At 42.9% G+C, this 21865-nt stretch overlaps 1 protein-coding gene across 2 annotated transcripts in view; it reads left to right on the top strand.

Moving 5' to 3' along the window:
- LOC139691172 (very long chain fatty acid elongase AAEL008004-like) overlaps window positions 1–21865 on the top strand; it is a 294460-nt gene that overhangs the window by 261992 nt on the left and 10603 nt on the right. For both annotated transcript variants that reach the window (XM_071588893.1, XM_071588892.1), the window contains one exon: window positions 15171–15251. In XM_071588893.1, coding sequence (XP_071444994.1) covers window positions 15171–15251 — 81 coding nt within the window. The remainder of the gene's footprint in view (window positions 1–15170; window positions 15252–21865) is intronic.

Genomic DNA, 21865 nt, shown 5'->3' with positions numbered 1-21865 from the left:
CAATAACAAGTATTTACTGTTTTAAAGCTTTAGTGTAACAGTGTGTATTGTGATTAGTGATCGAAATGTCTCCCAGCGCCACCACTAAATTTCAGTTTTCCTCGCCTCATACCTCCCATTCTCCTCTCTGCTCGCTGAAATTTAATTGAATTTGTTTTGATGTTTGACTGATTTTTTTTTACTTTTTCGGTGTATACGGAACTCATGAAGTTTTAAAATTCGCAGAATAATGTATTATGACGTCATGGATTGGTTTCTGAGAGCGGAATAAATAAGTGTGTTAGCGAAATTGTTCGCTCGCGACGGAGTCCATGAGCGTATTGTCTTCGCGAATTTAGGGAAGGAAGCGCGCGTGAGAGACTCGATGGCGTCGCCCGGGTGGAAGGGGGTCGCTCCCGCGACGGCACGCTATCTCAGTTAGTCCCCCACCCCTCCACTCCCGCGCTTCTCCACCGCGCGCGCACGATTGTCTCGGTCGAGTCGCTCTTCGCGAGGGAGCCATGGAATTTTGTGCCAACCGCGCTCTTCCCGCGTCTTGCCCGCCGATACGTTCCTTCTTTTCCCGCACGCACACCGCCGTCGTCTCATCCTCCCGACGGGTTTTCTCGCGTTCATATGTGAGCAATTTGCCGCGTTTCCCCACCTCCCCCCGCCCCTGCCCGTCTGCTCCGATTATTCGATCGTGGGCCGTCGACGAGAGGTTGTAGGCGCGGAAGGAAATCGATCTTCCTTTAGAGGCAGAGAGAGACCTCTCGGATGTCCCCACCCAACCAGCAACCACCCGTTGCATCCCGACTCCCGTTCGCGCGTCACCGTCTACGTACCGTCGCCGCGTCCGCCCGCAATGTGCATTCGATCTCCTCCGCGCGGGTCATCCCTCCCTCCGCCCAAGTCCGCGACTCGCATTCGCGCGGGCGCACAAATTCAGGAAAAGGAAAATGAAGGACCGCCCGTGCTAGATTTGGCAAATTTCGATTTCTCGGATTGGTGGTTTATGGATTTGAAGAATTCTGGTCCACTGGGGTCAGTCGCCTGTTACACAAATTTTCGATCGATTTGGTGTCGAGCGAAATTACCCGATTCAACTGTTGTCGCAAATTATTTCTCAAAAACTGGTTTGAATAAGAGAAATAAGTGGAAAAATAGAGGCCAATGATCGATAAGTATGACTACAACGGTCAAATAATTTGTTAAGCCATGGATCAAAATGCTCTCACGGGATCCCTTTTGTATAAGAGTCGGATAACGAAGGCAGTGGGTGAGGAAAATAATTGGAAGGATGGTCTCAATTGCTGAACATTGAATTTGATTTTCTCCAATACCTCCGCTTGCTATCCGATTCACGCAGTACATCAGATAATATCCCGTGCCCCTCAGCCGAGTCGGTTTTGGAGCGAGGCAGATATGAAAAATACACGAGCCCTCGCTCGATCGGGAAGTGTGCTCGGTGATGGGATGGGTCCTCTCCGCCGGACGTGTTGCAACCGGCTGGCGGGGCGCGTTCCTCTCGGGCGCGGCGAGGGAGGGGCGCCGATCACCTCGAGGTACGACCTTCGGGAGCGGGCGGGGACGTCAAAAAGAGGATCACCCGCTGACGATCTTTTTCTTGTTCGCGGAAATGATTCTTGTGCATTTATCTGGTAATGAAAGAGCTGCGATGGAGGGAGTAGAGAGGAAAAATTGCTCGAGGATTATTTGCTTGTGTTTAGGTTGATGCTGCTTTGTGAGAAAACCTTCAAGAGAACGTGATAGTGATGTAGAACGCATCCTTTCGTGCGTGCATAATGCCTCCAAGGCCTTTGTTTCATCTTTGAAGCGAATTCCTCTTTGGCTCCAGAATTGAATTATTTTTGAGGAGATATACATAGATAGGAATGTGTGGAAATATCCCGGTTTAATTCTATGCGTGGTTTAACTTCATAAGGATAGTATGGTTTTAAACAAAAGGTCAGACGGAATAAGATTTGAAAGACTTTCAATGTAGCAATGGATGAAAATACCGATTACTATTAATAGACGTAATCATTTTTAAAATTGAAGCAATACAGCAGTGAAACAACGGAGAAGGATATTCAAAAGCGTGATCTAGTTTCCCTGAAGAAGCTAATAACAATAGGAGGTGGGGGATGAGCTCCCTCTCCGCTTGGGGAATGTTTTTTACTCTAAAAAATTGAAAATAAATATTACTTAGAAACGCGGAAATGATTTTGGTTACCTGCTGTCCTCCCGAGCATAGAACTATTTATTGCAGGGTGGTTTGCAGTCTCTATAGTATTTGGATTATTTCTACATTTATATGATTTAAGGTCTTTTTCTAGGACAAAGTTATTAGATTAATTTGTTATCGGAAAATTGGTTCCACAAGATGTTTTCATGGTCCGCTAATGATAGCATTTCGAGGGTAACGTTTGGTTTGAAAGGGGAAAACGCTAAGAATCGCACCAAAAATTTTAGGACCCTTTTCGCGCCGTTGGATTGTCGAACGTTTGTCTTTTTTTTTCAAAAAAAATTCTCCCGTTCGATACCCTCCACGGTCGGCGTACGATCGGAAGTCGTTTGGCGTGCTTGGGACTGGTTCGCGCTCCCGCTCTTTCGCGAGGATCCGCTCGGACAAGCCCGTCGAGGTGGCGGCTTCCAGGGGACGACTCCCCCCACCGGGGAGGACTTCAGTGGTCCGAGACAGGCGAGGGCGGATACCACGCGCCACTTACCCCGCCCGCCCGTCACCGTCCTCTCTCTCCGGCGGTGGCATCGCCTCCCCGGGTTGCGACACTCCCGCCGCCACCCGTAATAGGGATCAATTCAGTCTGCATTTCACGTTGGTTGATTGCGTAACCCTCATTCTCTCCCCTCATCTACCCCCTACGAGTGGATCAACCCTTTCCATCCTCGCAACTCTCCCAACATCCCTCGCCCCTTCCACGAACTTCAACTCTTTCGTATTCTCCGCCAGTTCGTCTGTGTCGATGTCATAGTCCAGACACATGCCGCGTGTGTAGACAACACCCCGCCACTCCCTCTTCCTATTTGCTTAAATACGTAAAAAAATTCCGATCCGGCGTTGATGAAATGCGGCGGTCCGGTTTCAATGCGTCGTCTGAAGTTATTCCCGTGATTGCGTCTCGTGGGTTTCATGTCCTTGTCTGAAGAGAATTAAAAGATGAGTTCCTGTGGGGATCCAGAGGAGAACGAATCGACTTCCTAAAACTTCGTATTTTGCGTTCTCTAGTGTTAAAGGAAGGTGGAGAATCCAACTCCGCCGTGAGCATAGATGACAACGATTAATACCGTACGGGTCGTTAAGTCTCTGGCATCCTCGACCCCATCAGTGCTAGAAGCAGTACCGTAATATGTACGATTTCCTCATAAATGCCTAAAGCACAACGTCGCTCTTTTTCACGGCATACGGATAGCCTTGTGGGCCCCATTAAGGCCTGCTACTTACCTGCAGTGGGCCTGTTAGCCTCAAATGTTTGTCAATAATCCAATTCGCATCTTATTTGCGCTGAAGATAATGCATGGAATTTTTTGGAATCCGTAATAATTGGACCCACAACCACAGTAATGATCGCGAAGGTGTTTTTATAGTCTAGGGCCAAAATCAGCACTTACTTAAGCCCAATGTCGTGTGAAATTCATACAATCAGATTGGAGTGGCCAGTTCTTCTCCATGCGTTGCCTATGGATTTCTCATTGGGGTCTCTTATCCCGAAAATCACCCCGCTTGTATTTTACAGTCATGTGTGTCCGAAGGTACCGCTATGATTTGAACTATGGAACTTGGAATCAGTAGCCGAAAGATCTCTCTACTGGGCTCCTGTTTTGAAAATTCTTTTTGAACTACGTTCAAAATGGAGCATTTTGAAAACATCGTTACAAGGATGAGTTAAGATTTTCTTCTTCCTGTAAAGTTTCACAACTTCGCCATCTTCATCAACATTCATCGTCAAAGCCACGCATCAACCCGGACGTACAATTATGTTTGCACGGTACGGTATTTGTTGCACCAGATTAAGCATCTCACGTCCGTTGGCTAAAATAGCATTCGAAGACGCGTTGTGGCTTTCGAAGGGTTGCGTCGCTGATGTCACAGATGTGTACGGATAATTCTATTGTTCCCGGCGACCCGTCGCTCCATATTCTGGGTAGGCAATTCCAATGCTTCTTATCGTCTGGCCGTCCACGTATTTTTCCTCCCCACCCCCGCCAATTTAACCTTAGTCGCCCCTCTGTGACTAAGTTGGGAAAAATCGCACCCCGTAACTGCCGCCATGTTTCAAGCTATGCTTACTGATGGAAAATAGTCTACAAACGCTGTTCTTTAATGATTTATTTTCTGCCACAGTCGTTTCTTCGGTAAGATCGGATAAATGAAACCCCGTGGGTATAGCCCGTTAAACAAAAATCCGGTTTCGAATAAACAGTGCGTCTGGTGAGGCTCGTTCTGGACGAGTGGTTCAAACCAGCACGTATGTGCTCATCCTTTTATCACGTTTTATGAGGGTAATGATCATTTGTCGAGGTCCAATTTGCTCGTAATAATTTCGAGTCCACTACTTTCTAATTAGGAAGAGAGAGAATGAAAGTTTCTTTTTCACCGAGCTGGGCGAGTTATTTCGCATGAAATAACTCGCATGGCACAATTGTATAATGATCCCCCTGTTATCTATTCCCGCTTTTCTTCTACTGTCGTATTTTCCCTAGTCCTCTTCTTCGCCTGAGCAATGCTTGCTTACCATAGCGAGAAAGTTATAAGAAATTCGTCCGAATTGCCATTGCGATCAAATTATTTCTTCTAATTACGAAATAAATCGCTACTTGCGTTTTTCAATTCTACAAATCTATCACGTTTGAAACATCCTTGCTCTTTGTAACCAAATAATTCCGGGTGGCCGTATGAACTTAATTTTCGGATCGTGGGCATAATTAATTTTTAAAAATACACGTATATAGTGGTTTATTTACTAACAGCTTTTTCGGAGTTGACCATTTTATATAGTGTTTTAGATATACAAATATTACATTCAAAGCATACGCTCAGCAAAAAGTTTTGCTATTTTTTCGTAGTGCCCACATGAAACTAATATCTGGTTTTCACCCTGCGCCATTTGAGTTAATCATACCGTCGTGTTTGACCAGTTGGTTAATCTTTGTAAAAATTATACCTTAAGGTCTTCCTAGTAAAAATCTCTGCTCGATGAATTAAAAGGATTCGACAAATGATGCATCGATATTAATAAGCTGGTGAATTCTATCGTTAGGCATGAAGTTGAAGTAAGACTGGTAAGCTTTCACGGTGGAATTCATCCATTGATCTCTTGTATCATCAACATTTTCTCTCTCCCCACAACCGCTGGCTTTATCCGGTGAAAAGTTTGTGTCTATCGTCTTACTTCCCTTGAGGAGGGGCAAGAGCTTCACATACCTGTAGTTCCCTTGGGTGGCTTTCTCGTTGTGTGCGTCTTAAAAACCCATGAACGACTTACTTCAGCCTGCCAGAAGTTTCGAGTTTCCTGGAACATTCGTCTTTATGCAGAAAAGAATTCCTGCGTCGTTTCCTTGAAAACTTGATATGGATATCGATTCTCCGAAAGGGTCCAGATGAAAAAAAAATGTAATATAACTCAGGTTTCTCGTGCTCAAAGCGACCTGCCTCGCGCTGGATTCCGTCTCGGGTTTATTATTCGGTCTTATTTCATGACCCCACACCCTATGGTGGGGGAGAGAACTATTTAGAAGACTGGACCGAATTGATTTACACTAATTTTTTGTCCTAGCTTCCTTGAAATAATTAGTTTTTGTATTATCAATAATGTTAATTCCGACAGATATAACGCAACCATGATTCGATGAATCCACGAACGTCGGTGAAAATCAAAATGCTTTAGTGTGTGAAATGTCCCCATTAAAGAATGCTTGACTTGATCTGAATTACAACCCGGAATCAGTCCGGGTTCTTATCCCAACAATTAATCTTGGAAAAATATCCGCGCATCATGAATGGCAGTAATAGGCGTAAACGAGTTGCCTATTGTGAGTGGATACTTAGATCTGATGGATAGAAAGTTTAAATTAACTATTCCGTGTTGCGTATGCTAAGAGTTATGCCATTGCCGGTGCAGGGTTTCCCCCCCATTCTTCTAGGGGTTTCGGCTTCTGGGAAGGATAATTAACCAGCTATGGCCATGAAATTGGGGGTTGATTTAGGAAACGAGATAAGAGCTCGCTTCGGGCTAATACGCCGTGGCTCGAGTAAATTGTGGTCTTCAGGGTCGAATGGCGCCGGTTCCTATCCGTCTTGCAGTTGCAACGACTTCCTTGGCATGAATCAGGCCCTCAGGAAACTTCACTGCTTGGGGCTTAGCGTCGTCTGTCCACAGACGACTAACTACCAGGAACCAGTGACGGCGGGTGAAAACCCTCTTCCGACGAGCCTTCTTCCTGTCAAATGTGATTTTGCTGGCATTTAATTTCACAGCGAATTTTTCCCAAGCGTTGCAGATTCCGCAAAATGCCTACTACCGAGTTAATATTTGTTGATGTATCCTTGGACTCTGATAGTGTGCTTCTCTGGTAATGATCGTCGCTGAAAAAAATTATGTACATATTCTGAAAGCTATGCAATTAAAGTGAATTTTATAGCGATGTATTTACTCTATGTATTAAAGGGATATCTCGCAAAATGGCGAAATTCGTACTCAGCACATTTTTGGCGATCAAATATGAAAAACTGTTGTTTTTATAATCTTGAAATTCTGACAATAGGCGAAAGAATATCTTGAACGTGTTTTCAGTGGAAGAGATATGCATTCGCATAATTTGTTCCGCCGACCAGAGCTTTGGTCATCTTGTGAGTGGGGTTTGAGCAAGAGGAGTAATAATGTTGGGAACATCGAGGAATCCCCGCCGCGAAGACGTGCATTCTCTCTGTCCACAATCGAAACCAATATTAATGTTAAATTACTGTAGGTAGCTGTTTAGAGATTGACTGCTATGGGTAGTTGGATCCGGCTTTGAGCGATAAAATCGTGGTTAATAGGGTCATGTAAAATCTCAATAAGACATTTTATAACTTGCCAACGGTCATCAAAGACAGTATTTAAGGTTAATTTAAAGAATATATATAAACTTTTTACTTTCACCAGCCAATTATGCACCGTATTATCGCATATACGAGGGTCATCCGGAAAGTAGTACCCGTTCGTGAAATAAAGACACAAAAGTAAATATTAACAAACATAAAAAATTTTATTTGAAAGAGGATACTTTAAACTACTTCTCAACATAATCTCCAAGCAAATTAAGGCATTTGTCATAACGTGTGACAAGTTTCTGTATTCCTGCTGCATAGTCCTTCGCCGCCAGCTCATTGAGATACGCGAGGGACCCATCTTGCACAAATTTTTGCATAATGCAGATGGTGTTTAACAATTTCATGAACAATTGTTCGAGAAACATTGGGAAAATGCTCACAGATGTCATCAATTGTGACGCGCCGATCGTTCCTCACGAATTCGTCAACTGAGCTCACCAGTTGGTCTGTAATGACAGACGGTCTCTCCGAACGCTCATCGTCGTGTGTGTTCTCCCTCCCCATGTTGAAGTTGCGACACCACCGCCGAACAGACGACTCGTCCATTACATTGTCTCCATACACCTCCTTTAATTGGCGATGAATATCACATGGGCGAACGTTTCTTGCATTGAGGAATTTAATCACTGCCCTCACTTCACAACTGGCGGCGTTCTCAATTTTTTTAAACATTGTAAACAATCACAGAAACAACACAGGCAATGCTAGCGTCACGCAACTTGGCTCAGAGAAGGCAGACAAGCCACTGAAGCTATCTGACCTCGTCCAGCGGCTACTCGCGTCGTCAGCACTTTATGCGGCACGAACGGGTACTACTTTCCGGATGACCCTCGTACGTAAACGCAATGAAACGTATGGCCTTGAAAATTCCTTTGAAATTATCAACATCTTAATCGAATGCTCTTGGCCACGCCTCAAAATTACTTTATTATACATTTTTGTACTTATATGCACTAAGGGGAAAGGGATCGTTCCAATATGTGTGCCATTTAGGAAAGAAGCTTCATTACTGTTCAAAAAGTAATTGCGGACACATGTTCATGGGTACAGATGATCATGGAGGGACGAAATTACTTCGATGGCATATGCGAATGGGCTTCAGGAACTTAATAGCGTCCCTAACTCAATTGAGAAAATTATTTTAGTAGGAAGCGAGTTGTAATTTCGACCGTTGAGACATGCAACACCCCATGTCGCTGTCAGAGATGCCGTTTGGGGGGTGAGATTGGCATGCCGAAACCTTTGAGGGAGCCTCTGTAATTGATAAATCGGTGATTTAGATATCCGTCGAGTTTCCAATCGATCGTTCTAAGCGACTAGAAATAGTGAACTGAGCCGCGATGGTGCTGTGAGCGCCGTCACGCGCGAGCCACATTCCCCGCCGCGGATCTTCCAAGTCCAGTTTTTGGGTTCACCTCCGAACACTTTATGAGTGAAACTCGGGTGCCCAACATCCGCCTTGACCATGATTGAGGATCTCCTCCCCTCCCGTGATCGGGAATCCTTTTCTCTCTCCCCCACTCCGACCCTCGTTTATAAAATCCGAGCTCATCTTCACTTTCCTTTTCTTCCACTTCTCCCTTGTCCTCCCCTCCCCCTTCCCCGGGGGTTTCACAACCTTCGCCCCATTCTCTCCACGTCCCTCTCTCCGTAATCGCCCAGCGAGGATTCTTAAGTACCAAGCTACCCACCGGGGAGGCATATATGTCCTCACCTTAAATCACTGCCGCCGCCGCCTCCCCCAACCCCCTCTCTCAAAAGCCTAACAATTTTCTAAAAGTGAAAGCAGTGAAAGTTTTCCGAGAGGAAGGTGGCCTCGCAAGCTCTCTCTTTAAGCACTCCCCTCCCCACCTCATGATATCTCCCCCGTCTAGCTCTTTTCCCTCTTCCCTGCCTGAGATATGTCGTACTATCTCCGTCCCAGAATCCTTATCGTGATCGACCACCTTATCTTTCGATTAGCCTTATTCTCGGCTTGCCTTCGTTATCCTAGACGACGGCTGTTCCTTCCACTAGTTGAATTCCCTCGGCCCGTACACTACCGACCGCAACGGCCATCATACTTCATTTCACGACGATGGGAATGCTGAGCGAGTAACCTTTAAAAGACGAATGGAAGAAAATACACGGCAATCCACTGTTGAAGTAGAAGTTAAAAAGCATTTTATTGACGCATTGGTGTCAATAAAATGCTTCGCTGTGTTGCAAGGTTGCTGCAAGTAAGCGTATAAATAAAATATAATGTAATAAAAATAAAATAAACTGGAACATGGAGAAGCATTTTATTGCCAGCAGCACCGTTAGTCTCTCTATACTTCGGTGATCTAGGATATTTAGAGGACGAAAGTATTTGCCCTGGATATGTTTCAATATGCAAGGGCGATTATCTTATTGTCCAACCGTCAAATCATGGGAAAATAATAGGTATTTTTTGCCATGACCGTGTGGCATCATTCTATCGATATATCTGGGCCATGAATGACTGTTGAGAGAGTAGTACTCGTAGCTGTTTTGCTGTTTGCTAAGGTACCCGAACGTAAGAAGTCCAAATAATTTACAATTTGCTTCGTAGAGAATACGGTTAAAATAGGGCTATCGACAGAATGAGAAAAGAAAGATATTGATGTCCAATCCCGATGGGGACCTATGATTGAAATGCAACGCTGAAAATTACTCATTTTCAGGCCTAATCTACAATAATGAGTTAGCGATAGGAAATGCGTTTGCAGCGATGTCGTTGTTTCGGAGAAAGCGCGGTGGCGATCTGGTTAGCACGTCCGTGAGTGGATGGCACCTTATGCTTCGATCCTTAGCTGTTCCTTTCTTATTTTCCATTATTCTTTTACATGTCACGTGTGGTTCTGCCTCTATATTTTCGCTTGACACGATTCTCTTATCTTTCATGTATCTTATGTTTGAGTGCCAAAATGTGTAATCGTTTTCATTTCCGTAAGGATGGCGCCACGGGGTTTCATCATCAGTATTTCAATCCTAGGATTGGTTTACTGCAGCCCTCCATTATACTCTATTTAATGTCAATGCCCTCAATCCTTCATACCCTCTCTGGTTTACGCCCTTCCTGAATTGTCCTAGGTACATGTCTCTTGGTCTTCCTCGTGGAATCTTAAGCATTCTCTTCGCACTCTTCGCCTCTTAAGCACCATGTTTCAAAGTCTATTCTTCGCTAGTCCACTTTTCCAATGTTCCAAGCATGGGGCATAAGGCGTCCTTATTTTTGACAGTGAAATAATTGATTTACGAAGTGTTTCATTACTCGACGAGGAGAACTGGTTAAACAGAGGGCTTTAATAAAACTTTTTAGAATGAAGCTTTATGATTATTTCTTGTATATTTCTTTGCGAATATTTACCCGAAGCTTTCAGCTAACACATGCGTACCATGGTTCGGAAACAATCAAAAATAATATTAGACCGTATTGAATGCAAATGGTTAATATGGGAAATTTAATCCAAAATCTCGGGAATAGCATGATTATAATATTTGTTCGGTCCATAATACTGCATTATTTATTCATTGACATATTCCTGCGATTTAGTGTGTGTCACTGTCGGCAGTCTTTGGTGGGAGTAAAATCAAATGTTGTAAAAAAATTACTGTAAAAGGCGTTGAACCGGAAAGTTTAACATAGGAAGTTTCTCGAGAATACGAAATACGCCAATTTATTGTTTTTTTTTGTTTACAGAACTAATTCGAGGACTTGCATTGAATTTCACTGATGATTACGTAGATGTTTCAAACTGAAAAGTCACACGAGAATTTTACAATTCACCGTTTAATCGAAATTGAGAAGCAGGTCCGAGGAGAGGCGATCGGATCTGGCCGTTTGCTCATGATGTGGACATTTCGCGGAATATTTTGAGTTTTTGTTTTACGGCGCGAATGGTCCACATGTAAAAAAATAAAGTGCTTTCCTTCATGAAGTTTCTGCGTGGGCGCTCCGGTGTTAGGAAAAGATTTTGTGTGTGGTTTCGAGGGAAAATACGCACGCCCTTGCTCCTTGAGCGGATGTTCGCCGTGAGTAGCTCATTCCTAATTGCTGCCTTTGCTTCCTTAACATCATCCATGCCGTCGTCTTGCTGGTCATTGCGCTGATGGTGTGAATGGTTGGTGTGATGTTACGAAAATTCAGATTCAAGATGTATCAATGTTGCAGCCAAATCCATATCACCGTCTGTTCGGTTTGAAATTTGAACTTCTGTCGGGACGAATCTGTGCCTTATAGTAAGAGCTGAATCGGGTTTTCTGCGATTGTGCTCCTTTGCATGCTAGTCAGTCAATTTCAAATTTCGGCTTAGGTTTTATCTTTGTCTGCAATACGCCTTGTCTCCGTAAATTTTACTGTCTCAATATTACGCACTTACCCGTGGCACATTCAGCACTTATGTTCCGTGTGCGAATGGCGCGCGTGTTGACGCCTGGTATTTTTTCTCGCCTTTTCTCGACACTATCTTTTCTACGCCCTTTCTTTGCACATCCACGTGGTCGAAATACATGAAAGAGATCATGGTGTATGTCTCGGCGATTTGGTGTCGAAGGCCTGTAAATGGAGTGATAATGATATAAATGGAATACTGGATTATTTAAGCGATTACTTCTAGTCGGGGCGAACGGACGAGAGGATTGGGTAAATTGGTCGAAAGTCTTACTGACCAAGGCTATTTTTTGTATAACTTCGGAGCTTCCTATCGGGCTTAAGAGGGGAACTCACCATGTAGACGTTCCATTTTATGGAAACTTACAGGTATGCTGTCAAATCTCAAGAAGAAAGAGATCGACGCATGCAGAAAACTTTCGAAATAAGTTGTCTTACAATTTCGCAAAACGAAATGAGCTGTTAGAACATAGTAGAATGTGGTGGTAGGCTGACGTTTTAATAACGAGTGACCAACTACCATTTGAAGAGTGAGAAACTACAATGTGGAAGGAGTAAAAGAACTGTTACCTTGCATACCCGGATTAAGCGAAGACTACAATTCAACACTTTTTGATGATGCGCCTAGCATAGGACGAGAAGCGTTGGAACAACTAATAACCCAGCATCGAACCAGCCAAAAAACATACACAGTAATCAATATAAATACGTCAGACAAAAGAACCATGGATTCACATGGTACCACATGAAACCACATGAAACTTGTAGAACGTCAGGAGGAGGTATATTTGGGTCTATTGGGAAGACAGTGAGGGTTGTCGTGATTGAGTCGGAAGGGAATCTAATCAAAATGTATTTCAGATTAATATTCCAATTGAATTATGTGGATTGGGCCATCCATAATCCATTCCACGAATGTAATTTTGTCTACGTTTGAAGAGACGGTTACTCTGCGTCACTTAACCTGCCATTACCTAACGGCATGTATGTCATGGCATCTGCGGTATCGGCATGGCTATCCCACCAGACAACGCCGCTATTGGAGTAGTGTCATGGTCTTCTTGGGTTCCCTGACGGGAAAAGTTGGCTTAGAAAACCGTGACGGAAGCACTAAAAAGGGCAGCTAGCGATCAATGGTGTGCGTTCCCTCCCACGGGTTCCGATCCGACGCTTCCTCGTCAAATGGGGAGAGGAGGGTACCCTGGGAGAAGCCTGGACGGCCGATAACTTTACGTGCTCGTTAACATGTTTGCTCCCTGTTCACCTCTGCTTCGGGAACAGGAACGGAAGGCCTCAATCGCGGAGGACTTCCCGCTGCTCCAAGCCGACGCGTTTTTTGGCTTCCGGGGTGGTGGGACATTTTTCCCTGAGCAGTTCCTTACACGCCTTTAGCTCCCGAGTAGGTTCGCTTCCCCTAGGAAACACCTTCAACGTCTCGTAAATGGTCGCGGTTTTCCTTGCAATCCAGGTCGTCCTTGCATTTCGTCGATGAAGGTAAATTACACCAATAATTAGTATTTTCAGATGGCACGTGGAGGGCCCACGATTCGAACCTGGGTTGCCACAGACACAAGTTCTTAGTTTGGAAAAAAATGACATTGAACCTGCCCGTTGGTATCCACTTAGTGTTGCAATAGTATTCATCGTCGGGTTTCGATTGCGGACCTCCTGGACCGTCATTTTGTTGGGTAGTTGCGGCGAATTTTCTGAAGTTAGTATGTTTTGTAGTAGCGTTCGTCTCGCAGGTGTTCGTTCGATTTGGCACGTTTTCTGCAAAAAGCCCAATCGCTAGGATGCGACCGGAATGAAAAGACTGGACGAACTGCAGTTTGCTCTCTCAATGCTCACGTATCCAGCACGCTTGCTGTTTTGGTCCGAATCTTGAAACTGTTTTACTTTGAAACCGCTGACACATTTTGATCACTCCGGAGGAATTTCGGTCGAAATGGGAGTCTCTAGAATGATTCCTGGATTGTAATACTAGGAGCGTCGTCTATAAGCTGGTTTGACGCTTTCACTCTTCCAAGTCTGTTATCTTCCTATGTGAAAGCGACGGGACGCCTTTTACAGCTTACTGGGTTACTTAATAATTTGTAACAATCGTCATGGTAAGGAGCGGCAGGGGAGAAGCAAAGCAAGGGTAATGTTACTTCACACAGTCCGAGAGGTTAGCTTTCGCGTGAATGAGTAAACTTAAGGCTAGCATTTGGCCGGAAGTACGTTGCGAGAAAGAATGCTGTGCTGTAACCATCGACTGACTCACTTCGATCATGTCGTCGATTGGGTTTTAAAGCAAAACCTTAATCCGCAGCATTTACATCTATTTGGGTTGCTAAGGCTTAAAAGAGGCACATTCGTTTATTGTTTCATCCTCGGGATGAATTATATGTTCGAAGCAACGAAATTTGGTTTAGTTAGCAACTATTGAGTAAGATATGTACTAATTTGTAAAATTTGTAAGAACCACTTATTCGACTGCCTAGTTTCTCTGACATCTAATGGATAGCCTCTCTTTGAGTATTCAAGTGATGCTATTCTTTTCAGTGTTGTTTAATTTGTATTCAGCAAAATCACAGAACGAAACACTGATCGAAGCAGTGGCGTGTCTTGGGATTCAGTTTTCAAGCTATCATCACAATTTCTTAATGAAACAAAAAAATTTCCCTATTAAAAATAATAATATTGTGCTCATTAATCGAAATTAAATGCACGCGTGCTCAACGTCCACAGTTAAAATTCAGCGGAAATTAATTTTCAGCTCGACCAGGAAACCAAGCAGTCGCTAAGAGCTGACGCCCCAAGCTCTTGTCTCATCAAGTTTCTTTTGTGGGAAGATTGGCAGCGAATGTTGCCCTATCTTCTTTTGGTATCGTAATTTGTTCGAACCTTCTATGCCATGTGAATTACCCTGAGTACCTACTCGTTGCGTAGGTGTCACTTAAGGTTTTTTTCTAGAGTTGGCACGAAAACTGGATAGTATTAATTCCCCCCCAGAATGTCGATTTACTGGTAAGACTTGATCTCATTCTTGTACCTTAACTTGGAGTGCGGAAGGGGCAGGTGAATGTGAAATATCCTATGCAAAATAATCGCGTAGATGTCCGATTGCTGTTGCGAAGGGCACAAATAGAAAATCGGGTGAAACGTTTATCTATCGAATTCTCGATTTATACATAAGACTTCTCGATCTCTCAAATTAATTTTATGTAGCGCCCAGGAATCTCTAAAACCTGTCAATGTCGAGAAAATTTTGGGGGGTCAAATGTTACTAGTTATGAATAGTGTGAAAGTATTGATTATAAAAGGGTATAATTTATGTCAGTTCCATGCGGCCGATTCGAGAGAGGCTCGTGTCTCGTCCACGAAACTGGATTGCTGAATCCTTAAGCATTAGTTGTGTTCCGAGGTCAGCCAGAGTGATTCGCCCCATTTCTTCACGTGGATCTTAGTGGGCAAAATAAAAGTTTGCGAACTCCAATCCAGTGATTGAATGGCAATATAGTAGAAGTTTCTCTTTAATAATTTATTGCTCTCACGGGTTTTTACTGTCGAAATCATAACGATCGGTTTTGGTTTGTGATTCATAGTTTAAGCCAGTGCCCGAAGATGATTATTTTTGTATTTTTAATACGTATTGAGCTTATCTATTTCTAGAATATTAATGAAATCATTTTTATTTTACAGTACCTGCAGAGCGGATGGCTGGGTCACTATAGCTTCCGTTGTCAGCCTGTTGATTATACGTACAGCCCAACTGGTCTACGGGTAAGTTAAACGTAAAATTTCTCATGTGGTGCTGCAAATGTCGTAATAGCGACGCCAGTAAAGCAACATACGTATTAGCACGTCCCTTCAATCTGTCATGCCTAAACTTTCAATGGTGCGTTCTACTGAGAGTAGTCATTTGTCACCATTTGTATTGGCAATGATTGCAAACAACCCGCAGACATCCTTGTCCAGGAGCAAGACTGAAGTAGTTTGCCTTAATCATAACCACACTACCAGTTACATTTTTTTTTCTATTTTCATACTGGTATAGCAGGTGTAACATGGCGAAGGGTGCTTCTGTCACCGACCTCTTAGGTTAAATAGTGCTCACTCTGTCGTTATCCTTGACTTTTGAAATAAATATTCGATTGCCTTGAAGCGATACTTCAACTATCGAAAGAAATGAAAAATTATACCTGCCAAGCTCTCGGCGTCATTACTCGTCATTTTAAAGAATGGTGAAGCACAATATGCATTTGACACTCCCGTCCGGGTGTAAAAGTTTCGACATCTCGGGTGCTTTTAGACAAAACTCGTGTTGCGGGTCTTAGATGTTAGCGAAAACCCGCTTTCTTGGCTTGGGAGACATAGTCGCTCGATTAATATCTTTAGCGAATTGCGGCACACTCAAGAGCAGGTGCCATTCGAAAACCTTGAGGTCACTGGTTGTTCACCTCGAAAGCCAGTTGGTGAACAAGAGAGAAAGGTGTGTGTGCGTGCGTGTGAGCTCGCGCGCGTGTGCCATGGTGTGTGCGAGAAATAATCTTTCCTTACGCAATTTGATCGTGCGCAATGAGTTTCTTCGTGTTCTCCACGCCTTCGCTGTCATTCCGAAAAATTGACAACTTATTCGCAGATGTTCAGAATAAAATTAAAATTGAAATAAATAGACTGGGGTTAAAAGAAATGTGCTTGATCTTCATTCACTCTCGGTAGTGCGCAAAGGAATAAAGTGAATTCGATTCAAGACATGTGTTGTATTTAAATGGAAGTCTCGTGATATTAATTCCTGAACTATAGGTCTGTGATGGGAGTTGACAGAAAAGCTCAGTTGACGCAACTTCGTTATGGTGTAGTTCACAAAATTGAAATGTTGATTGAGCTTCATAGGCCAATTTTTAGTGTTTGTCTGATAATTGAATGCTTTCTGATGTCTTGATAATTCAAGCTTTTTTTAGGTGTGTTATTTCAAATTGGATTCAGCTTACTTCACATCTTTCATGCCAGTAAAAAATAGATTAAATCTCTTGGGAGGCATTGTTATGTTGGCAGATGGACAAATTGAATCGTTTTCAACGCATCATTCCTTTCGGTAAATGAAATGTGTGCCCTTGTTTCGGAGAGAATTGAGTGAGAAATCTACGGTGTGATGTTATTTCGTGCGCCGTATGCCATAGTAAATTTAATCCGCGCAATACTTGAGGCGATACAGCGTAAATTCAAATCGAATGGACCATCATTGTCCAATGATGAAATGAGGCTCCGGAACCTTAGTTCCCCGAGAAGATTGTGCGGAGCCCAAAACAAGAGTAGACTGATCGCAAAAAAATGTGAATCAAGAGGTTATTCGAGTCACATTTTATATGGCATGGTATTCAGGTCTGCAAAATATTATTTGTATTATAGAAAAAATTAATAGAATCCCCACATTTTAGTCATCCTTGATAAAACTAAAGGAATTATTTGAGTCAATTTGTCAATATGCAGTGATGTATGTACGTGGTAGAGTTCCGTGTATGGGGAAACTTTAAGAATGTTTTCACGGACTTTCTTCGGCGTACCATTGCGTAACAGTGCTTTGTAAAAGTGTGTTCAGGTTAATTTAAGATCTTTTGTATTGGCAAGTATCATAATGCATCACGAGTATTTCTTTCCCGTACTTAGGTGGGAAATATCACAAAATGTTTAATGGTACGCAGTAGCGAGCCAGAAGTGAGTTCGAAATCCATGAGGAAATTTGCCATTGGAAAACTCTCTTCACTTGATGAGAAACCGAACCTTGAATTTTTAGTCACCAGTCAAATGTGCAAGCAATCATGCCTCTCCAAGCTTCAAGTCATTTGCTATTCCCATGGAAGCAGTCGAAAATTTACTCGTAACATCAAATCTTCAAAATCACATTCTGCGCTAGTCCAAGCATGCCAGATTCAACATCGTTAGAATGAATCTCTGTCTACAGCTGAGCTACGTAGTAATGCCTTAGAAGTAGGTGTCCCAGATAGTAATCGCAGATGTGGCATCTGATTAAAGACAATCATATCAAATTAGTTTGGCATGCTGAATCTCCACCCATCAGTGTCTTCCTGATTAAACTTTGAATTAGCGATTTTCCTATAATGAGGTCGATTGAGGCGTGGCTGCACAGTGGGCAGGTCCGTCGGCTACTGACCGCAAGGTCTGGGTGCGAATTCTCCAGACTCCCGGCTTTTGATAAGGTTGATGGAAAGTCCATAAACTAGTTAAACGAGTTAAAAGTTATACTGCCTCTGTTGAAATTTTCTCGCATGCGGAAATAAAATGTTTCCGTAAAGTTGGAGCACATATTCGCATAAGAATGACGTTGAAACTCATTGCCCAATCCGTTCACTCTTCCCCCCTGATGATTGGTTTCACAGGCGAATTTAGAAGTCGATTCACCAGGCTCTCTTGGCTTCGGGAAATTCGGTATATGTGTTATTCCCTCTATGGTATCTGGTTTGTAGAAAATCATACAGGTTCACTTGGGGACCCTCACATAATTACCTGGGTTTTGAGAGATAGACCCTCCGGCCAATAGCGGAACGAACTGGCCCAGTGCATCTGGCATAATGAGAACAAAAATCAAGTAGCGCTTTTTTTAATCCAAGCTCTTGGTTTCTTCAATTCTCGCGGTGTTTTTTCGAACTAAACTGTTGCCGTGTAATGTGAATGTTTTGGCTAATCGGTTGTGCAAATTGTTGTCATCAGTGACAATGAATAATATACTAATCGATCTTGAAAAGAGCTATTGTCGGTGAAAGTAGTCGGCTTCGTGTCGAAATATTAGAACATTAGTTTCGCTGCAGGCCGCCAACAGTCACCTCTCCCCCCGTTCAATTTAGTTCCTCCATAAAATTAATTATACCGTCGTTATTCATTTCGCTCTGGTATGCCTTTTATCTCGTAACGCACTTTGCGGAAATGAAACCACCCCGCGATTTCCCAACGCACCTCATCCTGCATTGCAAACGGCGGTCTGCTAATCGAAGTAGACGTCCTTCGGAGGCCGGTAGTGTTCTCTCCATTACCGTATAGCATCAACGGCGACAATTCAGGTCGCGTCAGTGACGCCTCCGCTGCATTGGATAAAGCGGGTGAGAGAAAGAAGAGTTTATTTCCGCGATTGGATAACCATGAACTTCTCCCATGTCTTGGTCTACATTCCTTTTGTTTTATGAAAAACTAATTCGACTTGTGGTTGGCTCTTTTGGATTGTACGGTCCTGCAAATTTCAAGTTTTTGTCGCGAGGTAATGTTTCTTTCCAGTCGTAGAAAATGTTTAGATGTTGATCAATTCAGCCATGGAAAATATTTCGTTTTTCTCTCAAAATTACTTTTCCTATCACACGCATCTTTATTTCTACGCATGCGCATACCTCTTGTTTATTAATCTCTTTGAACGTCCGCATCATTATTCCAGTTTCAGTCATTGCGGCACTTTCGCATGCGCTAACCACGAAAATTTTACTGTGAACCTTTAAGCGTTTTGCGAGGCCTTACGGGTTGCGTGCTGTTGAAATTTTTGCTGATGCGAATGTTCAGATTACACCCTTCAAAATATTTGTTGAGTCAAAGTAATAATTCTCAAAATTATTCCACCAGCATCGATTAATATTGCTTCATTACAGTTGCCTAGGTACAATACCTGAATGAAATGGTTTTAAATTTGTATTCTGCCTTCGACCTTGTAACTTTCGTTGCTCCGAAGTGTGGCGATTCCATTCAAATTATCGTGATTTCTGGTTTTTCGATGTATTAATGGTATCTTCCATGCTGGCGCGCAAACTTACATGTATTTTCCGCTTCTCACTGGATACGTTGGCTACATTGGACTCTTTTTTCCATTTGGCGCCTGATGTGTAAGGAAGTGACGCTTATCTTCATGATGGTCTTGCGCACTTGGTTTTTCCTACAACCAATGAAAGACCCCGTTGATGGCGGAGATTCTCAGAAATAATTGCATATTGTTAGGCAGGATTGTCCGTCGCATTGGTTAATTTAAATTCGTGACTCAGCAATTACGCTATTTCCCTATTTATATGTTTGGCATAAAACTTAGAAAATACCCGCAGTAGTTCTTGAATACATTTCATGAAATTACGCATCCGAGGCACTCACTATTCGGCATTAGCGGTGCGGTAACGGCATTAACTGGAGTTGCGAAGTCCTTTTGCTTAGCGCTTTAACATTGTGGTTTCCGCAGTTAATATTTAAGTTTGTCTGAACATATAAAATGTCCTGCACCGAAGGTAATGGAGACTAGTGATAAAATACCCACGTTTGATCTTCCTGTTTATTCTCTATGATAACATTTTTGGGAGTTTTAAAATCTTAAATAGTCTGTGGAATAGTGGTACAAGTGAGTGCCTTAGGAATTATCGAAATTAATCGATATCATCGGAGGAAGTCGATATTTTTTGTGAGAACGAAAGACTGATTCTACTTGCATGAAATTTGTAGAGATACAGCTTACGAGACCTAGAACATTCTCTTTTCGAAATTCACACAATTTTAATGTCCTATAAAGCTCTATCATGGATTGATACAAACCAACTTACAATATTCAATACTTGATTATGTCAATGTAAACAATTGTTTTATATTATATATTTTGCCAAACAGAATCCTGGTTCGTACTTTCCTCTGTGGGAATATATTAGTTGAATTTACAATTTTATGTCTACAAACATATCCCTCGTTGCCAGGATCAATGAGTAAAATGAAATCTCATGCACTCGTTGGCCTATTAAATAACCTAACACTTTCCGCGGCTGCAGTCATACCCTTTCCATACTTTTCCATGTAGGTGCAACCTGTGGATGAAATCATTTCTATGCCCTCGCTGCGACGGATCCATTCGAACTGAAATCCGATTACATCGGTGTTTTTCAGTCTGGTTTAGATCGCCGAAGGATATGCTCGTGAAAAATTCTTTAGTGAACGAAATTACTGTGAATAAAAAGTTACCATTTTGGTGTTGTACATTATAATCACTTCCTTTAAACAAATTTAGATGCCTCCGTATAATTGTTCACGACTGGTTTTGAATGGAGTAAGCCATGACGGGTGCGCTTCACGTCTCCGTATTGCTTTGCAATCCCCCAATGTTAAGATCGATCGTCAGAAGGGAAACCAGCAACTTGTCATCGATGAATTGAAGAACGCAATATGATAATATTTCATTTTCCCTAGGTTTGAATGGTTATCCCTTTTTGTTTCCCGAAATTATGATCACGAATCATGCGAAGGAAAAATGATTCCTCACGGTGTCAGTTAGTACGGTATTCATTATCCCTTACGATCTCCCTTACGAATGTATTAATGCCATTCGAATGTTTCGAAAAGTTTGCCCGGTTAAGGAACATATTTTTAGCGGACCATTTTTATGTTTTGATTGCGAAAAAATAACTACCAATGTATGTGGGCATGTGCTTCAAACGATACTGGTGTGTAGCACCTCGAATTCTATTGGCCAAGCGACCGGAAGAAGTTCCATGAAAGTCCAGTGTCTGCCTGCTATTCCAGGCGAGAGGTCACATTGTTGTGCCTTCAGGTTGTCTACGTCAGTCCAGCTGCCACTATTATCCCGAGAACAGTCCCTTGTCGTCCTTCTCTATCCCGAAGAAAAAAATCCAGATGCCGTTGGCCTTGCTGCGGTTGTGGAAGACTAGTGCTAGCGATCTAGCCCTTCCCCCACAATGCACGTGCCTATATGCGCGCGTGAAGGGAAGTCGGTTTCAGTTTTGACGTTTATACCACTCCCAAGGATAACCTGAACTGCAAAGGGTATCATGGTCTTACTTTGCCTATGGGGGACACACCCTCCATCGTACTCCTTCGAGCTAGGACCCTCCTGGGCAAATGAGACAAAGGATGCTCGCTCGCCAGCCATCGGCAGGGAGGAGAACAATTAGGAAGCGATAAAATGTTCACACGGGGCAATCTCATGCGAAAATGGGTTGATTGATGGCGCCAGAAAACTAAAAGTGTCACATTGAATCGGCGCACGTTTCTGATTGGATAGTCCTGACTCAATGACTCGATTTGGTTAATTTATTTGATCACCCGATGACCATGCTCGGAATCGAAAGCATAGCGACTCAGCAAGTACTTAAAAGAGTTTTCATTCGTGAATCCGCGGGACCTTTTTTTTATTGGTCACAGCATGTATTTCAATAAATATTTTTGGGGACTTGGATGTGTTCCTTTGCCCTACCTAAGAAGGAGCATGGCTCCATTTATTCGCGAAGTAATCCCTAGGATTTAAAAATATTCTATTGTCGAGACACACCACTATTATTAAGGAGAATAGTGATGTCATTTATTGTGAGTGCCGATGAGACGAGTAAAAGGTCGTGAAAGGAGGAAATCTC

This window comes from Hetaerina americana, unplaced genomic scaffold, assembly GCF_022747635.1.
Source record: "Hetaerina americana unplaced genomic scaffold, ioHetAmer1.1.p SCAF_30, whole genome shotgun sequence".
In the NCBI taxonomy this organism is placed as follows: domain Eukaryota; kingdom Metazoa; phylum Arthropoda; class Insecta; order Odonata; family Calopterygidae; genus Hetaerina; species Hetaerina americana.
The sequence above is the reverse complement of the archived record's forward strand: the minus strand, read 5'-3'. Positions and strand labels throughout refer to the sequence as shown.